Source organism: Otolemur garnettii, unplaced genomic scaffold (genome assembly GCF_000181295.1).
Source record: "Otolemur garnettii isolate 467f Iridium unplaced genomic scaffold, OtoGar3 scaffold00048, whole genome shotgun sequence".
Taxonomy (NCBI): domain Eukaryota; kingdom Metazoa; phylum Chordata; class Mammalia; order Primates; family Galagidae; genus Otolemur; species Otolemur garnettii.
The window spans coordinates 4,304,466-4,320,765 of record NW_003852443.1 but is presented as its reverse complement, the minus strand read 5'-3'; the positions used below and the strand labels follow the sequence as shown (position 1 = coordinate 4,320,765).

General features: G+C 36.2%; 1 protein-coding gene across 2 annotated transcripts in view; it reads right to left on the bottom strand.

Annotated features, from left to right (window-relative positions):
* Window positions 1–16,300, bottom strand: part of PDE1A (phosphodiesterase 1A) — a 346,207-nt gene that overhangs the window by 58,281 nt on the left and 271,626 nt on the right. For both annotated transcript variants that reach the window (XM_003791460.1, XM_003791459.2), the window contains 2 exons: window positions 8,477–8,659; window positions 1,398–1,464 (listed from right to left, as the gene is read on the bottom strand). In XM_003791460.1, coding sequence (XP_003791508.2) covers window positions 1,398–1,464; window positions 8,477–8,659 — 250 coding nt within the window. The remainder of the gene's footprint in view (window positions 1–1,397; window positions 1,465–8,476; window positions 8,660–16,300) is intronic.

The window sequence follows — 16,300 nt, the reverse complement described above, 5'->3', positions numbered from 1 at the left end:
AGAAGGAGTTTCACTATGTCACTCTGGGTAGAGTGCTGTGACATCACAGCTCACAGCAACCTCAGACTCTTGGGTTTAAGTGATTCTCTTGCCTCAGCCTTCCAAGTAGCTGGGACCACAGGGGCCCGCCACAATGCCCGGCTATTTTTTTTTTGCTTGCAGTTGTTATTGTTGTTTAGCAGACTGGGGCCGGGCGAACTCGCCAGCCTTGGTATATATGGCTAGCGTCCTTACTCATTAAGCAATTCTTTTGCCTCAGCCTCCCAAGTAGCTGGGACTACAGGTGCCGCCATAATGCCCAGCTATTTTTTTTTTGCTTGCAGTTGTCATTGTTGTTTAGCAGACTGGGGCCGGGCGAACTCGCCAGCCTTGGTATATATGGCTAGCGTCCTTACTCATTGAGCTACAGGCACTGAGCCTACCTTTTTAAATTTAAAAAAAAAAATTAAAATTTAATATGCAGCAGAGAAGCAACAAATACAAAAAATATGCTTAAAATAATTTTCTAAAAAATGCAATGCAAATTTAAAATAGAAATGAATATAATAAATCAGAAATAAAGCAATCCAAATCTTCTGTTGCCATTATCCTCTAAATTCTTGGTTAATTTAAGAAAACCACCATGGTGATTTTTGGGGAGGCAAAATTAAATTTCCCCAACCACATTAGGTGATAGAAAGAAACAAGGAATGTAAAAGGATGCTGCTATCAAAATAGCATTTAGGAACAATGTCCCCTCCCCCTCCCCACACACACACAAGATGCAGACAAGTGAGCCGCAGACAAGTGAGCCGCAGACAAGTGACTTTTCTCATTTCAGAGTTTCAACTTCAGTCATTTCTAACAACGTAGTACAGCAGTTGGGCCTTAAAATTGGACAGCCACTGGAGATGCCAAAGACAAGAGAGATAAACTTTTTCTTTTCCTGAATTTTATCTTATGTTTTGCATTTTTTCAGACTTAAAATTCTAAACATTTTCTTCTATATGTTTTGTTTTTAAAAATCTTTTATATGTGTTGACTAAAACATCTTTTTTTATAATGCATTTAATTCTTCCATAATATATTCATAACAAAACATATACATTTTGACAAGTACACATACTAGTGCCTGCTCGAAATGGAATCCAAGATCCACTTAAATACAGCATGAAATAAAAGTCACATATGCCTGTGTGTACACATATGCATTTATATGCATTGATGTTGTTAGTGTACACCAGTCATCCTTTAAGTCTGTCTACAATGAGTCATGATTTGGACCCAGCGTGTTTTGTAAACGGTTAGAGTATTTTTTACATTCCAATATGCAGATACATTCTCCTTTTCTCCCACCCATTTTGAGGAATTATATAAAATGACTATTTTATAAATGAAAATAATTAAAATTATTTCACCTTTAATGTTACTATGACAGCTGATGGATATGTCAGACCAACCACATGATATGATTTTCTGTACATTCTGAAAAAGACAAAAATAAGTGTATATATAAAAACAAAGTTTTTAGCTATTTATTAAATAAGGGAAAATATTACTTTTGGCTTATTCATCTTTTAGCATTGGTTACATGCTCTTTTTGTAGCAACAATAACTATAGCCACTGTGTACTAAGCATTTATAATATGACAGAGATTAATAGCATTTTGTTTACTCACAACCACACTATAAAGTTAATGTAATTTTAGTTTCCATATCAAGATATCCTTCCCTGAACTTATTAAAAAATAGACTGTACTTTGCATATGCAGCAATATTTTCTAACACGCAACCATATCCATGACAATAAGATATTCTTGTTTTTTGTCCATTCATGTGCTTGAATGTCATTAAAATATTTCAGTTATGGCTTTTTGTAAAAATGGAAATTACAGGAGGGAATATGCAGTATCATCATAATTTACACAACCTTTTTTAGTTAACAAGATTGGGAGAAATCATATGGGCAAAAATTGCTTAAGTTTGTTCAAATTATAATTTAGTATTATTTATGAAAGATTATTTTTTGACAGAAAACCAAGTATTTTTCCATTTCCACAATAGTATCAATAAAAACGTATTTTTATACATCAATAATTTCATTTTTCATCTTCTAGTGGGCAATTAAAATGACATAAATCTGTTCTGTTACTGGTTCATGCAAGAATAGAATCAATATGGAATTCTAATACGTAAAAAATAGCAGTAGGCTTCTATTTGGGACTCTGAAAGATAGATGTTTCCTCCATGAAGTGGAGGAAAGCATCCATGTCTCTTGCATTCCTTGGATGTATTGCTATAACTTCTTCCCACTACCTGCCAAATGCCTAAATAATACCAAATTTTAATTAAATGTCATATTGATAAATATGGTCAATATAAGAAATAATTAGATAGAAAAAATTCTGTATCTTTCATAAAGCCACTATGAAAGATACCAACTTTTTTGATTCTATAATCTTATATTACGAATTCATGGGACATATTACTACATTTTTATGTAAAGGGCATCGTTTTCTTAATGATAATGAAAGCCAAGTAATTAATCATGTTTTCCTTTTTAATCTTGACTTCTTGGAAGCTCAGAATTAAAATAATAGTATTTAATTACATCTCTAGCCTAGGCTTTCTTGGTAAAGTATCTTCACATTTTATTCCAGAGGTCTTGTTACTTTATTTTCATGCTTCTATTTCATGGTTATTTTAAAAGACCATGAATTAGCAATATTAAAAAAGTTACGCTTATCCTCTATTTCTATTAAAAGATTTCAGAAGAGTTTATAAATAAAAACACTGATGTTAATTGAGATAGTAATAATTATTCTAATCTTTCAAGGCAAGGAAACTACTAATACTACTACAAAAGATCTAGAAAATAATTATTGTTAACGATGATACTTAGTTTTTTAAAATAAAGTTTTTTCAGGTGGCTCAAAGGAGTGAGGCACTGGCCCCATATGCCAGAGGTGGCAAGTTCAAACCGAGCCCCAGTCAAAAACTGAAAAAAAAAAAAAAAAAAAATTTTTTTTTTCTATTTCTATATCATTATTACTAAAAAAGAGTGGTGCAGGGGAAATGAAAGGGTGATAAATAGGGGAAAGGGTCAATATAAAAATCAAGAAGGAATAAGAAATATTAAAATATTAAATAAATGAAGCCAGTTTGACTTCATGGCACAGAAAAGCAGTATAATATAGCAAAGAGAACACATGTTCTGAATCACAAGTTAGACACTCATTAGCTGTCTGACTTTCAGAAAGCTATTAAATGTCACTCACTTATAAAATAAGAATAATAATAAGCTTTTGTTAAGGCTAAATAATATTAATGCCTAGGATAAGATAATAAATATTCAATATAAGTTAACTGTTATTATTAATAAAACTATTTCCATTATTCTGCAGTCAATACCATTGTTTCCAACTATTAACATCCCTTAGAGCTCCCTGGGGTGAGTGGGAACTCTGGAGCTATTGAGTTTCTTACACTTGGAGTAAACTGAGAAATGAATATTGATGCACTTTGTCATTATATGGAATGTAAAGAAAGACAAAGAGGATTATCCCTCCAAAGAGACAGAGAAACTTTCTGATGATCACACTTTTCTAATCTTATAATCAAGAATAGAATTCTAGGATAGAAAATTAAAAATAGAAAATTAACAATCAAGCTGAGAGTCAGATCAAAGATGCATTACAGTAGTAAGAAAGAAAATAAAATACCTAGCAGTATACTTTAAAGGAGGTGTAAAACTTCTATAGGGAGAATTATGAAACACTGAGGAAAGAAACTACAGAGGATATAAATGGATGGAAAAATATACCATGTTCATGGATCAGCAGAATCAACATTGTTAAAATGGCTATCCTACCCAAAATGATTTTAATTCCAATTAAAGTACCAATGACATTTTTTTGCATAATTAGAAAAAATAGTTTAACACTTTGTTTATAACTAGAAAAAGCCTGAATATTCAATGCAACCTTACATAATAAGAACAAAGTGAGAAGTTATCACTTTATGATACTTCAAGCTATACTTTAAGGTAATAATAATCAAAACAGAATGGTACTGGCACAAAAAACAGAAGCATTGACCTATAGTTCAGACCAGAGAACCCAGAGATGAAATCATCCTCATATTCTCATCTGATTTTTGACAAAACAGATAAATACATTCACTGAGGAAAAGAAGCCCTGTTCAATAAATGGTGGTGGGAAAACTGGATAGCCAGATGTAAAAGACTGAAATGCACCCTTTGCCATTGTTTGTAAATATTAACTTACAATGGATAAAAGACTTAAACTTAAGACAGGAAACTATAAGATTCCTTGAGGAAAATGTTGAAAAAAATCATATTAATATTGGTCTAGGGTAAAAATTCATGAAGAAGACCCCAAAAACAATCACAGTAACAATAAAAATAAATAAATGGGACCTAATCAAATTAAAAAGCTTCTGCACAGCCAAGGGCACAATCAAAATAGCAAATAGATAACCCACAGGATGGAAAAAAATATTTGCATGCTATACATCTGATAAAGGACTGATAACTAGAATCTACAAAGAACTCAAGCAGATGAAGAAATAACCAAATAACCCCAAGAACCACTTCTACACTAGCAGAAGTACTGATGGCCAAAAACCTTATCAAACAATATTCAACATCTCTAATCATTAGGGAAATGAAAATCAAAACTACAATGAGATATCACTTAACTCCAAAAAAAATGGCTCATATTATAGGGTGACCAGACATCCTGCTTTTGGCAGGACAGTCTCGCTTTTTAACAATTTGTCCTGCGTCCTGCGGCATTTTAAAAAAGTCCCAATTTTTGGAAAGAATGTACGAACGGGCGGGAGAACAGGAAGGGAATATACGGTTTTTGGCTGCCATGTGGCTATTTTGCCAGAATATGAGTTTTATATTATTTTTGTTAATTTTATAATGTTAAACTGTAATAATAACAAATAATTGTTGAGAAGTGATTATGGAGAACTGCTTATCAAAGTTTGCATTATTGTCAGGCCCTGCCCTGCCCTGCCCCCGCCCCACTCTGCCATGTTGTCCCGCTTTACAAATGTTAAAATCTGGTCACTCTATCATATTAGAAAGTCCCCCAAACAACAGATGCTGGTGTGGATATGGAGAGAAAAGAACTCTTACACACTATTGGTGTGGAACTGCAAACTAGTACAACCTCTATGGAAACTTGTATGGACATATCTCAAAGAACTTAAAGTAGACCTACCATTTGACTCTGCAATTCCACTGCTGGGTATATACCGAAAGGGAAAGTGTCATTTTATAAAAAAGCACACCTGTATACGAATGTTCATAGCAGCACAATTAGCAATCACAAAGACATGGAAACCACCCAAGTGCCCACCAATACATGAATGGATTAATAAAACATGTAATATACATACAATGGAATACTATTCAGCCATAAAGGAGAATGGTGATCTCGTAGCTTTTGTGACAACCTAGACAGAACTGGAGACCTTTCTTCTAAGTGAAATTTCATAGGAATGGAGATACAAATGGAAGTGAACATCAATGAAAATCAAATTGAGAGAAAAAGGAGGCGGGGGTGGGGGGTGGGAAAATTCCTACCTGTTGGATATGCTGCACACTGTCTGGGTGGGAGGTATGCTTATGCTTTACTCAATTTGTGCAAAACACAAAGTATGTAAATAAAACATGTGTACCCCCCAAATTCTGAAATTTAAGAAGAGAAAAATAAAATGGAAAATTAAGATACATCATCTGGAATCAGAATGAGCATGGGAGAAACCTTAATATGGTTACCTGACACTTTAGTAAATGGGTGATCTATTACAAGTTGCTGAAAAAGGATAATGAATTTCCTGGGCTCCTAGTGGTAGCGAAAGTCCAGTTGGAAATCTGGTGGCTTATTTAAGAAAGGTTTTATAATAATTACAAAACATAATTCAAAAATTAAAAGAAGATATAGTTTATATCAAGCACTGGATTAGGCAACAGACTATTTAGTGGAGGGCAATGAAAATACAGGGCTTATTCCAATAGTGAAAAGACACACACAAAAATAAGAAACAACATAGGATTATAGACAAGGATAAGAGCTCTGAGGTAAACCATGGGCTGGGGAGCAGTACTAAGAACTCATACAGAGTGATCAAAGAAGGTCCGTGGAAAGCAAAAAGGACCAGCCACATTGGAGAGTGAAGAGAATAATTTCTGACAGAGAGAACAGTAGGATTAATAGCTCTAAGACAGAAAGAGTTTAGAAATGTTCTTAGAATTGAAATCAGATCGGAATGATATATTCAGTCAAGGATGAAGGAAAAATCAAATGAGATTATAAAGAAAAAGGACCAAATAAGACCTGATAGACAGGTGAAATCAGAAACCAGCAGATGGTTTTCATTTTAAGAGTAATAGGAACAAATTTGTATTTTAAAACATCACCATGGAATGACTCATTTGGAAAGAGTACATGAGGAAGAGAGGAGCCAGATAGAAATCCATCGACATATTTCTAATAGCAGAGGATGGAGGCTTAAACTAGGTTTACAGGAGAAGGTACATTCAGGATACTTTTGAGTACGTAATCACCAGGATTTGCTATGGTATTGAATCTCAGGAGGGGAATTTTTGAGAGAGGACGCAACAAGAAAGCATTCTAAAAATACTTTCAGCTTTTAAGATTGAAGATGATTACTTTTGAAAATTCAAAATAAACCTGTCCCACTATTTTTAAGTATTTGCTATGAGGTATTCAATAGTGATTTTAAAAAAATTTCATTTTCATGTGTCCGTAGCACTTTGATTTCTTCAAAACTGCTTACTGATTTGGTTACCTTAAGTACATTTTGCTATTTCTATAGGCTATTAAAGATTTTTATGTAGCATATGAAAAAATGGAAATTTAGTATCTCAATATATTTAATAGAATTCTCCTTAACTTTGTCTTGAATGAAATAGAAATTCAGTTGCTTTGCATCCATGTCTACTTTTTTGTTCAGTTTGCCAAGTTTTGCAATTTCTTTTAAACGAAAAAAGCAAAATATACATTCCTTTAGCAAATCAAACATGCTTTGTTGTTTTATCTGTGATTCTCTCAATCACTTCCTGAAATAATATTTAGATATTTTTACCGTGATGCTGTAGAAAAATCAATAAGTTTCACAGTTGCCTAAGTTGTTTTTTAAAATAGTAATATGGTTATAGAAATTCCTCTCTTCTGCCTCCCTGCCTTAGACTTCTGGTCCCAGCTGGTGGCGTTGGCACAAGTTTTTGTACTTAAGGGGATGGTGTCCTATCACCAAATGAATCAGACCATTTATTATGAAGATTTAAAAAAATCTCAGCTGAGTAGATGCAGTTAAGAAATAACACAAAATAAAATGAAAACCACTCAGTGGATGCTATTTTGGGTGAAACAGGCACACGCCAAAATATTAAAAGCTTTATGCGCTGTGTTTATAATCCATCTTTAACATGCACAGTATATTTCTTACAACACATTCTCACTTTTAGAAACCCCAGTGTGCTTCTCATTGTTCCTTTAGTAGAGGGAAACTGAAGTTTGTAATGTGTATAAGAGGTCAGGCCTAGAGAGATCAGAAGATGAAAAATAATGTGGTCTCTTGCAAATGTAATTTTAAGAATATTGACATAAAGTTTCTCTGTTCCTCCTTTTATTATTTTCAAAATGTTAAATAATATTTTACATATAATTTAATATGATTATTTTTAATCTAAAGGATTTCTGAGAACTACCGTTCAATTTTGTCAGACATAACATGTTTATGTGGGGTCTTTTTGTAGTTTTAGTTCTAAAGCATCTTGTTTCTTAAACATATGAATAAGCTGTGTTCTAAAGGATAAAAGAGTATAAAATTGGGTCATATCAACACGTGTTTCACATAGGAAACTCTGGAGATTAGACTCGGTGTTTCTAGGGACTATCAAATACTCCTTGTTTCAGTAATAGAAATGTTAAAAAAAAAAAAAAAAAACTCCTCAAAAGTGACCATGAGAGAGATTTTTTTTTTTTTTTCCTAAGATGGGAAGGTGAGGAGAGGATGGTCATTTGTCTTTAGGGAACAGAAAGGCCAGTTTCATTTTTATATGTAGATTGCTACCCCATGCATAATTTATTTTATGAGATGTTACATTTTATTCAGGTACAATTAGTTGTAATAACACATGAACATATTGGAATTGATTTTAAACAGTTATTCACAAAGGTTCATTTGAGGAGATCGACCATTCAAAAGCCTTTGCTTTCAATATTTATGCCAACTGAAAATAAATAAAAAGAATAGATCCAGGCCAAGGTATTTTAGTTATAGGTAAAGTTGTCATAAAGTCCTTAATATGCTCATACTTGTGAGGACTGTCAGTTTCCCCAATGTGTAAAATATGGGCCTCTCCTAACTTGGATGAGTGAACATGGGTGCTGCCATGCAAATTTTATTGTCCTGAGACACCAATGATCTCACTTACCTTTCCACAAAAATTCCAGCTTGAACAGCATGTACAATGCTCCGAAATTTTGGCTTTTCCTCATGTTTCTTTTTTGTCATCCCCATTTTCCGTGTAAAGGTAGAAGCCAACCAGTCGCGGACTTCCGATGGAACCGCATCAGTCTGAATGTCACTGAGCTCATCGTCTGTATCCAGCAGTCTCCTACAAGAATGTGTGCGGATCGAACATTAGAAAAAAGAGAAGGAAACTGACAATAAAACACAAGCATTGCAGTGGGACTTAAAAATATAGCAAATTACTCCCTTATTATCCCTTAACAAGAACTATTAAAAGAAATTGCGCTAACATTTGAAAAGCTCTTAATTTCTCAAATTGATCCTCTTTTGAAATCAAAACACTAAAAGACTTGAACATTGGCAGCTTTTTGTACAATGAAGCCAGTCTGGAAGTATCAATTACTGATATGGAGGAACATTCATATGCTACTCCAATTGGGAATAAAACTAAGAAGAGATTGAGAAAAGAATCCATAAACACGTGCCTGCTATCAGAAGGAGCAACTGGCATAGAAGCACAAAAGGGAAATGGAATCTGTAATAGTTGTCACATGTGTAAGAATCTTATATATATAGTACAGATAGTAGTACATGCTATTTGAATATGGCTTAGGAATTTACAAAAGCCATTCATAGGTGCTATTTTACTGGGTATTTCTAAATTTTAGGAAAATAATAAGATATTATTCTCATATTATCACTGAAGATTTCAAAAATTAAGAGATGAAAGCACATGAAAATAAGTGAAGTATTTTGAAAGCTTATTTCAGGTGACCAAGCCTGTTTAAGTGGAAGAAACAACTTCATAGAAAGTGCTGTCTTCCAGGAGAAGCTGATGGGTTTAGAACTGCTGGACAAGGAAATCCTAGGAGTGAGGCAGTGAACAGGAACTGGAACCTCTCCCTTTCTCCTATGAAAACCTCAAGGAAACTGGACTGACCCGTAATAACAGCTGCCATTAAAGCAGAAAAGGTAACACCCGTATCATAAAGCCACACAGCTTCAGTAATCAAGAACTTCCTAAGGGTCTCAAGTGGCGAGATCCTGTGAAAGGCTTGCCACCAAAATACAAAAGCAGCTGTACAGAGCTGCCAGGCTTTGCCTCCAGGCCAAGTCTGCCCGTCATCTGAGCTGTTCTTTCCTTGTCAGTGCACCAAATTAAGAACTCAGAGCTCCTTTGGTACACTTCAACTTTGACCTGTGCGTTTCATTTGCTTTGGTAAATCTCTTTGCACAGAATGAGGCCGAAGGATTATGAGTCAATGGGGAGAATGTAGCCAGAAGTGGCTGTACATGCCAAAGCCTCAGGGATAAGTCACACATCTCTCAAGAAGGAAGGAACAAAACAAAATGGCAAAAAACAGGAGGCCCACCCGGAATATCTAGTGAGACCAAAGATAGGCTCAAAAGATAAAATCCATATGAAAACTCTACACTGTACCCCATGTTTGCATTAATGTATACAGCTATCATTTAATAAAAAAAAGAACACATCTTCATGTTCCTTTAAGTGTTTTCCTGTATGTTCTGCTGTTTGTCATAGACATGCAAAGACAGTTATTTACAAATATTTATTTTTCATGGTAGTAAGCATGAATGAATTTATGAGATAACTTACGAAAAAATAAACAGAGCTAAAGTACTGCAGTTACAAAGCTAAATGTATACAAATGAAGATAAAAAAGATTTATAGCGTTGGATGTTAATTCTAATTAATACTTACTTCATCCTACTTTTTACTTTCATGTGGATCTTACGTTTGGATTTTGGTTTTGGTTTACCCTTACAACACAGAAATGGACAAATACAACAAACTGTTTTTTTCATCTTTTTGTCCATTTTAAATTAGATTCCTTGGCCCATCTCAGCAAGTCAATGATCTGTATGGCTTAAAAACTTTACTGTAAATCTTTACTTTAAAGATTATGCCATTTCTATTGCTCTTATGCAGTGATCAAATAAAACAACAGAGCAGGTCAGGTGGAATAGGAATCCTTGTGGTGTCATCCTGTGATGTCACTGTGCTCCCAGCATTCCACTGCTGCCTTGTTTTATCAGTGAATCTAAGTCACACCATAATGGCTGCCTAATCCTCTACAACACATGTTGATGACTTAAGGGTTTATGTCCTACACTCACGAATTATCCAACACAGATTATTAAAAATGATAAAATCAACACACAGAAATGATAGTTCACACAGAGATATGGTACTCAGAAGACTGGCAATCCTTACTCACTATGTATGAGGTCACTTATTGAGAAGGAAACAGCGTATAATCCCAGAGAGAAAGAAAGATATGGATTAATTCATGGGCAAGGATAAAGGAAGAGGATATGTAAAGAAAAAGCATGGAATATGATCTTGTACACATATACTTTAAAAAGAGGATCTTGAAAAAGTAACAAATAGCTCTGTAATGTTTATATGTCAACTTGGCTAGGCGATGGCGTCCAGTTGTTTGGTCAATCACCAGTCTACCCTCCTTTCTCTGAAAGTATTTTTTACAAGTGATTAAGAGCAAAGCAAAATATGGGTGGGCTTCATCTGATCAATTGAAGACCTTAAGAAAGAAGAGGTCTCCCAAAGAGGAAGGAATTCTGCTTCCAGACTGCATTTGTACTTAAGACAGAGACATTGGCTCCTGCCAGATTTTTTAGCCTGCCGGTCTGCCTTGCAGATTTCAGACTTGCCAGCCCCAATATTCACATAAGCCAATTTCTTAAAATAAATCTCTCTTAATCTCTCTCTCTTTCTGTGTGTGTGTGTGTGCGTGTGTGGGTGCATGCGTGTGTATGTGTGTGTATCCTATTGCTTTGGACAAGAAAGAATATTTCCATCACTTATGAACACTGTGGAAACTACTAATATGGGTTATAAATAAGATAAGAGATAAAGGCTCAGCTTTCTATTAATATTCATTTAATGGAACATAACAAGTCTATTTCTGGTACAAAAATCTATTTGCAATTGACTAAACACCATACTGTGCAGACAATGCAACATTATTGTCAACCTGTGAAGTGATTACAAATTGAAAAACTTACAATGATCCCCTCTCATATAGAACTTATATTCTAAAAGAAAGAGACTTTAGAGAAAATAGGGAGAATGATATAACAAGATTAATTATGACCGGAAACACTACGTTAGTTAGGTAAGATGGCCAGGGAGTTAGACCTGGGGAGTAAGAAAGAATTAGACATAGAAAAGGCCCGGGGGAAGGACATTCATTCCAGACAGATAGCAGAGCAAGTGCAAAGGCCCTGAGGATGGATCAGCATCCATGTGTGTGAAGAACAGAAAGGAGGCCAAATGTGGGTGCAGGGTACTGAGTGAGAGGGAGAGTGAATCAAGACAGGAGGTAAATTTAGGTAGAAATCAGCTACTATCAGGCCTTAGAAAGATTTTGTCATTTTTACAATGAAAAATCATTGATGTGTTTCTAAGCAAGATGTGGTAAGATTTGCATTTCTAAAAGCCCACACTGTGTGCTGTGGGAATAACAGGTAAGACATAAGAATGACGTGAGCTTAGTTAAGCATCTGATAACTCAGCACAATTGGAAAGATGATCTTTTATTTTAGAAGTTCAATGTTTTCTGGGCCTTAATTGGCATAGAGCTGGGCATCATTTTTCTTATACACGTATGGTTCAAAACATTAGTGCTATTTTACTACTGTTTTCTCAGATTATAACTACTTCTTTTTCTGTTCCATTTGCTTGATTCTCTTCTTCAGGGAAACACACTAATGCCTCCCAGGGATCTCTTTTATCAAGTTTGCATATTTATCATCTTCCAATAAATGTATTTTTTTAAGCTGTCTTTTTCCTTATCCTCTTCTGTTCACCTTTTCCTCGTTTTATGTCTTCAGTAGTGTGTCTTAAAATCTGCAGCTCTGGGTGCGGCTTACCTCCCTGGATAGGTTTGTCTCTCCTCCTCCTCTGGCTTCCTGGGTGATGTGCACTGATTTTTCACCTCCTCGTATTATATCATTTATCTCTTAAGCCCATGTGTCTTTGTATTAAACTTATTAACTTATTTCTACAGAAGTGATGATTTCAGTAAATTTGAGTTTATAGGACAAGCTCAATGATTTGCACATTCCTCTGGCATGGGTTCTGTGCGCCTTATTTGTCCCTAATCCTTTCTACCTTTATTGTTGTATTTTTGCATGGATTCTGTGCTGGGGTTTTTTGAGAGTTGTTCATCCTTGTAGGAGTGAACTTGTTTCTGGATAGGACAGTTGAAGGGAAGGACCAGGAGATATGTGAGCAGAGAAGAAGTAAGTCTGGATGTGTGTTTGTGTGTCTAAGACCTGGCTTAAATTTCCCTTCTCTTTAGCAGACAGAAACAAGCAGCTACAGGCCTCTTCTTTGCTCTATAGCACAATGGCAGAGATGGCCTTCGTCTTCCTATGTTTGTATCTCTGCTACTCCCGCATGTGAGACTGGGAAGCCTCCACAGTCAGCCAGCACACCTTGACTTTTTTGTTTTGGGTGAGGAGTTTCTATCTTTTCTTTTAGAATGATTGTCATTCTCTAGAGGACTCTGTATTCTGTTCTCTCTGCCTAAGGTCTATAATCTTGGGCACCTGCTTCATTAAAAGAAAAAAATAGCTTTTTATTTTCCTTTTTTTTTTTTTTTTTTGACAGAATCTTACTATATTACCCTTGGTAGAGTGGTATAGCAGCCCAGCTCACAGCAACCTCAAACTCTTGGGCTTAAGTGATTCTTTTGCCTCACCCTCACAAGTAGCTAGAACTACAAGCACCCACCACAATGCCTGGCTATTTTTTTGTTGCATTTGTCATTATTGTTTAGCTGGCCTGGGCTGGGTTCGAATCCAGCACCATCAGTGTATGTGACTGGCTCCGTAAACACTGTGCAACAGGTGCCGAGCCAACCATAGAATTTCTTTTTTTTTTTGAGCAATTTTATGCTTACAGAAAAATTGAATGGGTAGTACATCTCATCTCCCCTCCTACATCCACAATTTCCCCCACTATTGACAATTTGTGTCACTGTGTTATACTTATTTCAATTGATGAGACAATATTGGTATGTGATTATTGAAGCCCATGGTTTGCACTAGGGATTGGTGTGTTGTACATTCTGTGGATTGTGGCAAATGTACAATGACATGTTATCTACCACTACAGCATCGTGCAGAGTAGTTTTGTTGCCCGAAAACCCCTTGGTGCTCCACCTATTCCTCCCTTTCTCCTCCTTAACCCCTGGAAACTGATCATTTTACTGTCTATAGTTTTGCCCTTTGAAGACTGCCCGCCAGTTGGAATCACACAGTAAAAGCTGTTCAGATGGGCATATTTCCTTCAGCAATTTGCATTTAAGATTGCTCCATGTTCTTCCATGGATTAATAGCTCATTTCTTTTCAATTATCTATGCATTCTACTGTTGAAGGACATCTCGGTTGCTTCCAAGGTTTGCAATTATGAACAAAGCACATCTGTGTGCAGGTTTTTCAAACACATTTGAGTGAGTGCCAAGAAGTGCAGTGGCTGGACAGTAATAGTAACAGCGTGTACAGTTTTGTAAAATACTGCCAGACTGCCATCTGAAGTAACTGTACCATTTTGCAACACACCAGCAATGAATGACTGGGAGGCCAGGCCACCAACATTTCCTGCCTAGCCAACTGCAGTGCCTCCTGAATGGTCTCCCAGCCCATCAGTCGGTTGCTCCTGAGCCCATCAGTCTTTCTTCCCTGTTTTAAAGTGTAAGCCAGACAGTGTCAGTGCCTAATTCATAAAGCCCTTCAGAAGTCATCTCAAGCTGGCTCGGCGCCTGTGGCTCAAGCGGCTAAGGCGCCAGCCACATACACCTAAGGTGGCGGGTTCAAATCCCCAGCCCGGGCCCGCCAAACAACAATGATGGCTGCAACCAAAAAATGGCCAGGCGTTGTGGCGGGTGCCTGTAGTCCCAGCTACTTGGGAGGCTGAGGCAGGAGACTTGCTTGAGCCCAGGATTGGAGGTTGCTGTGAGCTGATGCCATGGCACTCTACCCAGGGGGATAGCTTGAGGCTCTGTCTCAAAAAAAAAAAAAAAGTCATCTCAAGCTAAATGTCTAACTCATCTTTTAACCAGTATCCTTTATTCATTTTGCTCTAGTGACACTGCTAGTCTTGCTGTGCACAGAGCTGCCAAGCTTGCCTCTGTGCCAGGGTGTGTGTACCTGTTGTCCCCTGATATTTGTGTGGATCATTTCCTCACTGCAGTTAGGGACAGAGGGTCTCCCTACACCCCCTACCAAGTAGGAAGCACATTTACTCTTCTTTTGTTGTTAATCCTGCTATAGTCTTGCTCTTAGCACTTACCAACTGGTTTGTTTATCCATTTTACACTCACAGTCTAGTGATCCTGGACTGTTAAGACCTTGAAAGCAGAGAGTTGGTCTGTTTCTATGTGCTGCAGCTCCTAAAACTGTGTGTGGCACAGAGCAGGTGGTCAGTATATACCCATTGGAAGACTAGGACCAGCCTAGAAATATTTACATTTAACTATTATAACTGATTACCTTTAGGGAGTGGGGTGAGGATGAAAATGCTAGAAGTTTTAGTCTATAATCCATATTATTTGAGAGGTAAATTCACTGTTGCCAATCATCTCCCTCCTTCATTGCTTTTAGGTTAATTTTCCCTTGAATAATTACAATTTTGAAACAAATTATGGAAAATGTGTATTGTTGGCCTAGAAAAGACTTTAAATATTTTTCATAGCATTTTTTAACAAAATCACAGGAAAGAAAATTAAAAATGTATGTAGTGTTTACACACCTGCAGCCAAGAAACTCAGCGTTTCTGTTAAATACTAATTCTTTTGTGCTCGTTTATCAAGTAGACAATGACAAAAAAATTCCTAATGAAGACATGAACAAGTTGTAGCAAGTTCATTATGTTAACCTGTCTTTATTAAAAATAGAAAACTAGACAGGTGTCACGGTACGAGCCTGTAGTCCCAGCTACTCAGGAGGCTGAAGCAATATGATTACTTGAGTCCAAGAGTTTGAGGTTGCTGTGAGCTGTGATGATGCCACAGCCCTCTACACAGGGTGACAGAGGGAGACACTCATTCTTAACAACAACAAAAATCTCTAGTGTAGAGAAGAGAGAAGGATGAAACCTAAATTTAAACAATTTAAAAAATAAACTAAAAACCTAATGGCGCATCCTTCTCCCTAGTCCCTTTCACCTCTTTCTGTCCCATTCATTTTCCCTTTTCTGAGCAGCTGCTTTGTACTCTGTGTCCTCCATGCTCTGAGCACCAGGGGCTTCTCTAGTCCATCCACGCTAGATAGGACAGAACAAAAACTACAATATAAAGTAGTATGAAAATCTGCAACTTTTCTTGGACAGAGAATTATCATCAACAACTTTCTTGTGCATGTATCTAAGACATGAAAGGGGCTCAAAGGAGTAGGGCGCAGCCCCATATGCTGGAGGTGGAGGGTTCAAACCCAGCCCTGGCCAAAAACTGCAATAAATAAACAAATAAATAAAATAAAATATCTGAAAGCTTACACAAGACTATGTCACATGTAAAATATATGACCAATTTGTCCTTATTTCATTTTTGAAAGAAATTTGGGCAAGAAAGATGACAAAATGGGATCCCAAATATTGTAATTAATTTTGCTTTACAAACATTCAATAGCTTGATTGCTCTTTATCCTCATGTTAGGGGGCAGATGGGCATAATTGTTTACACCACGAATGCTCTTAAGAAATGAAGACTTTGTCTTTAAGAAATTTAAAACATTATT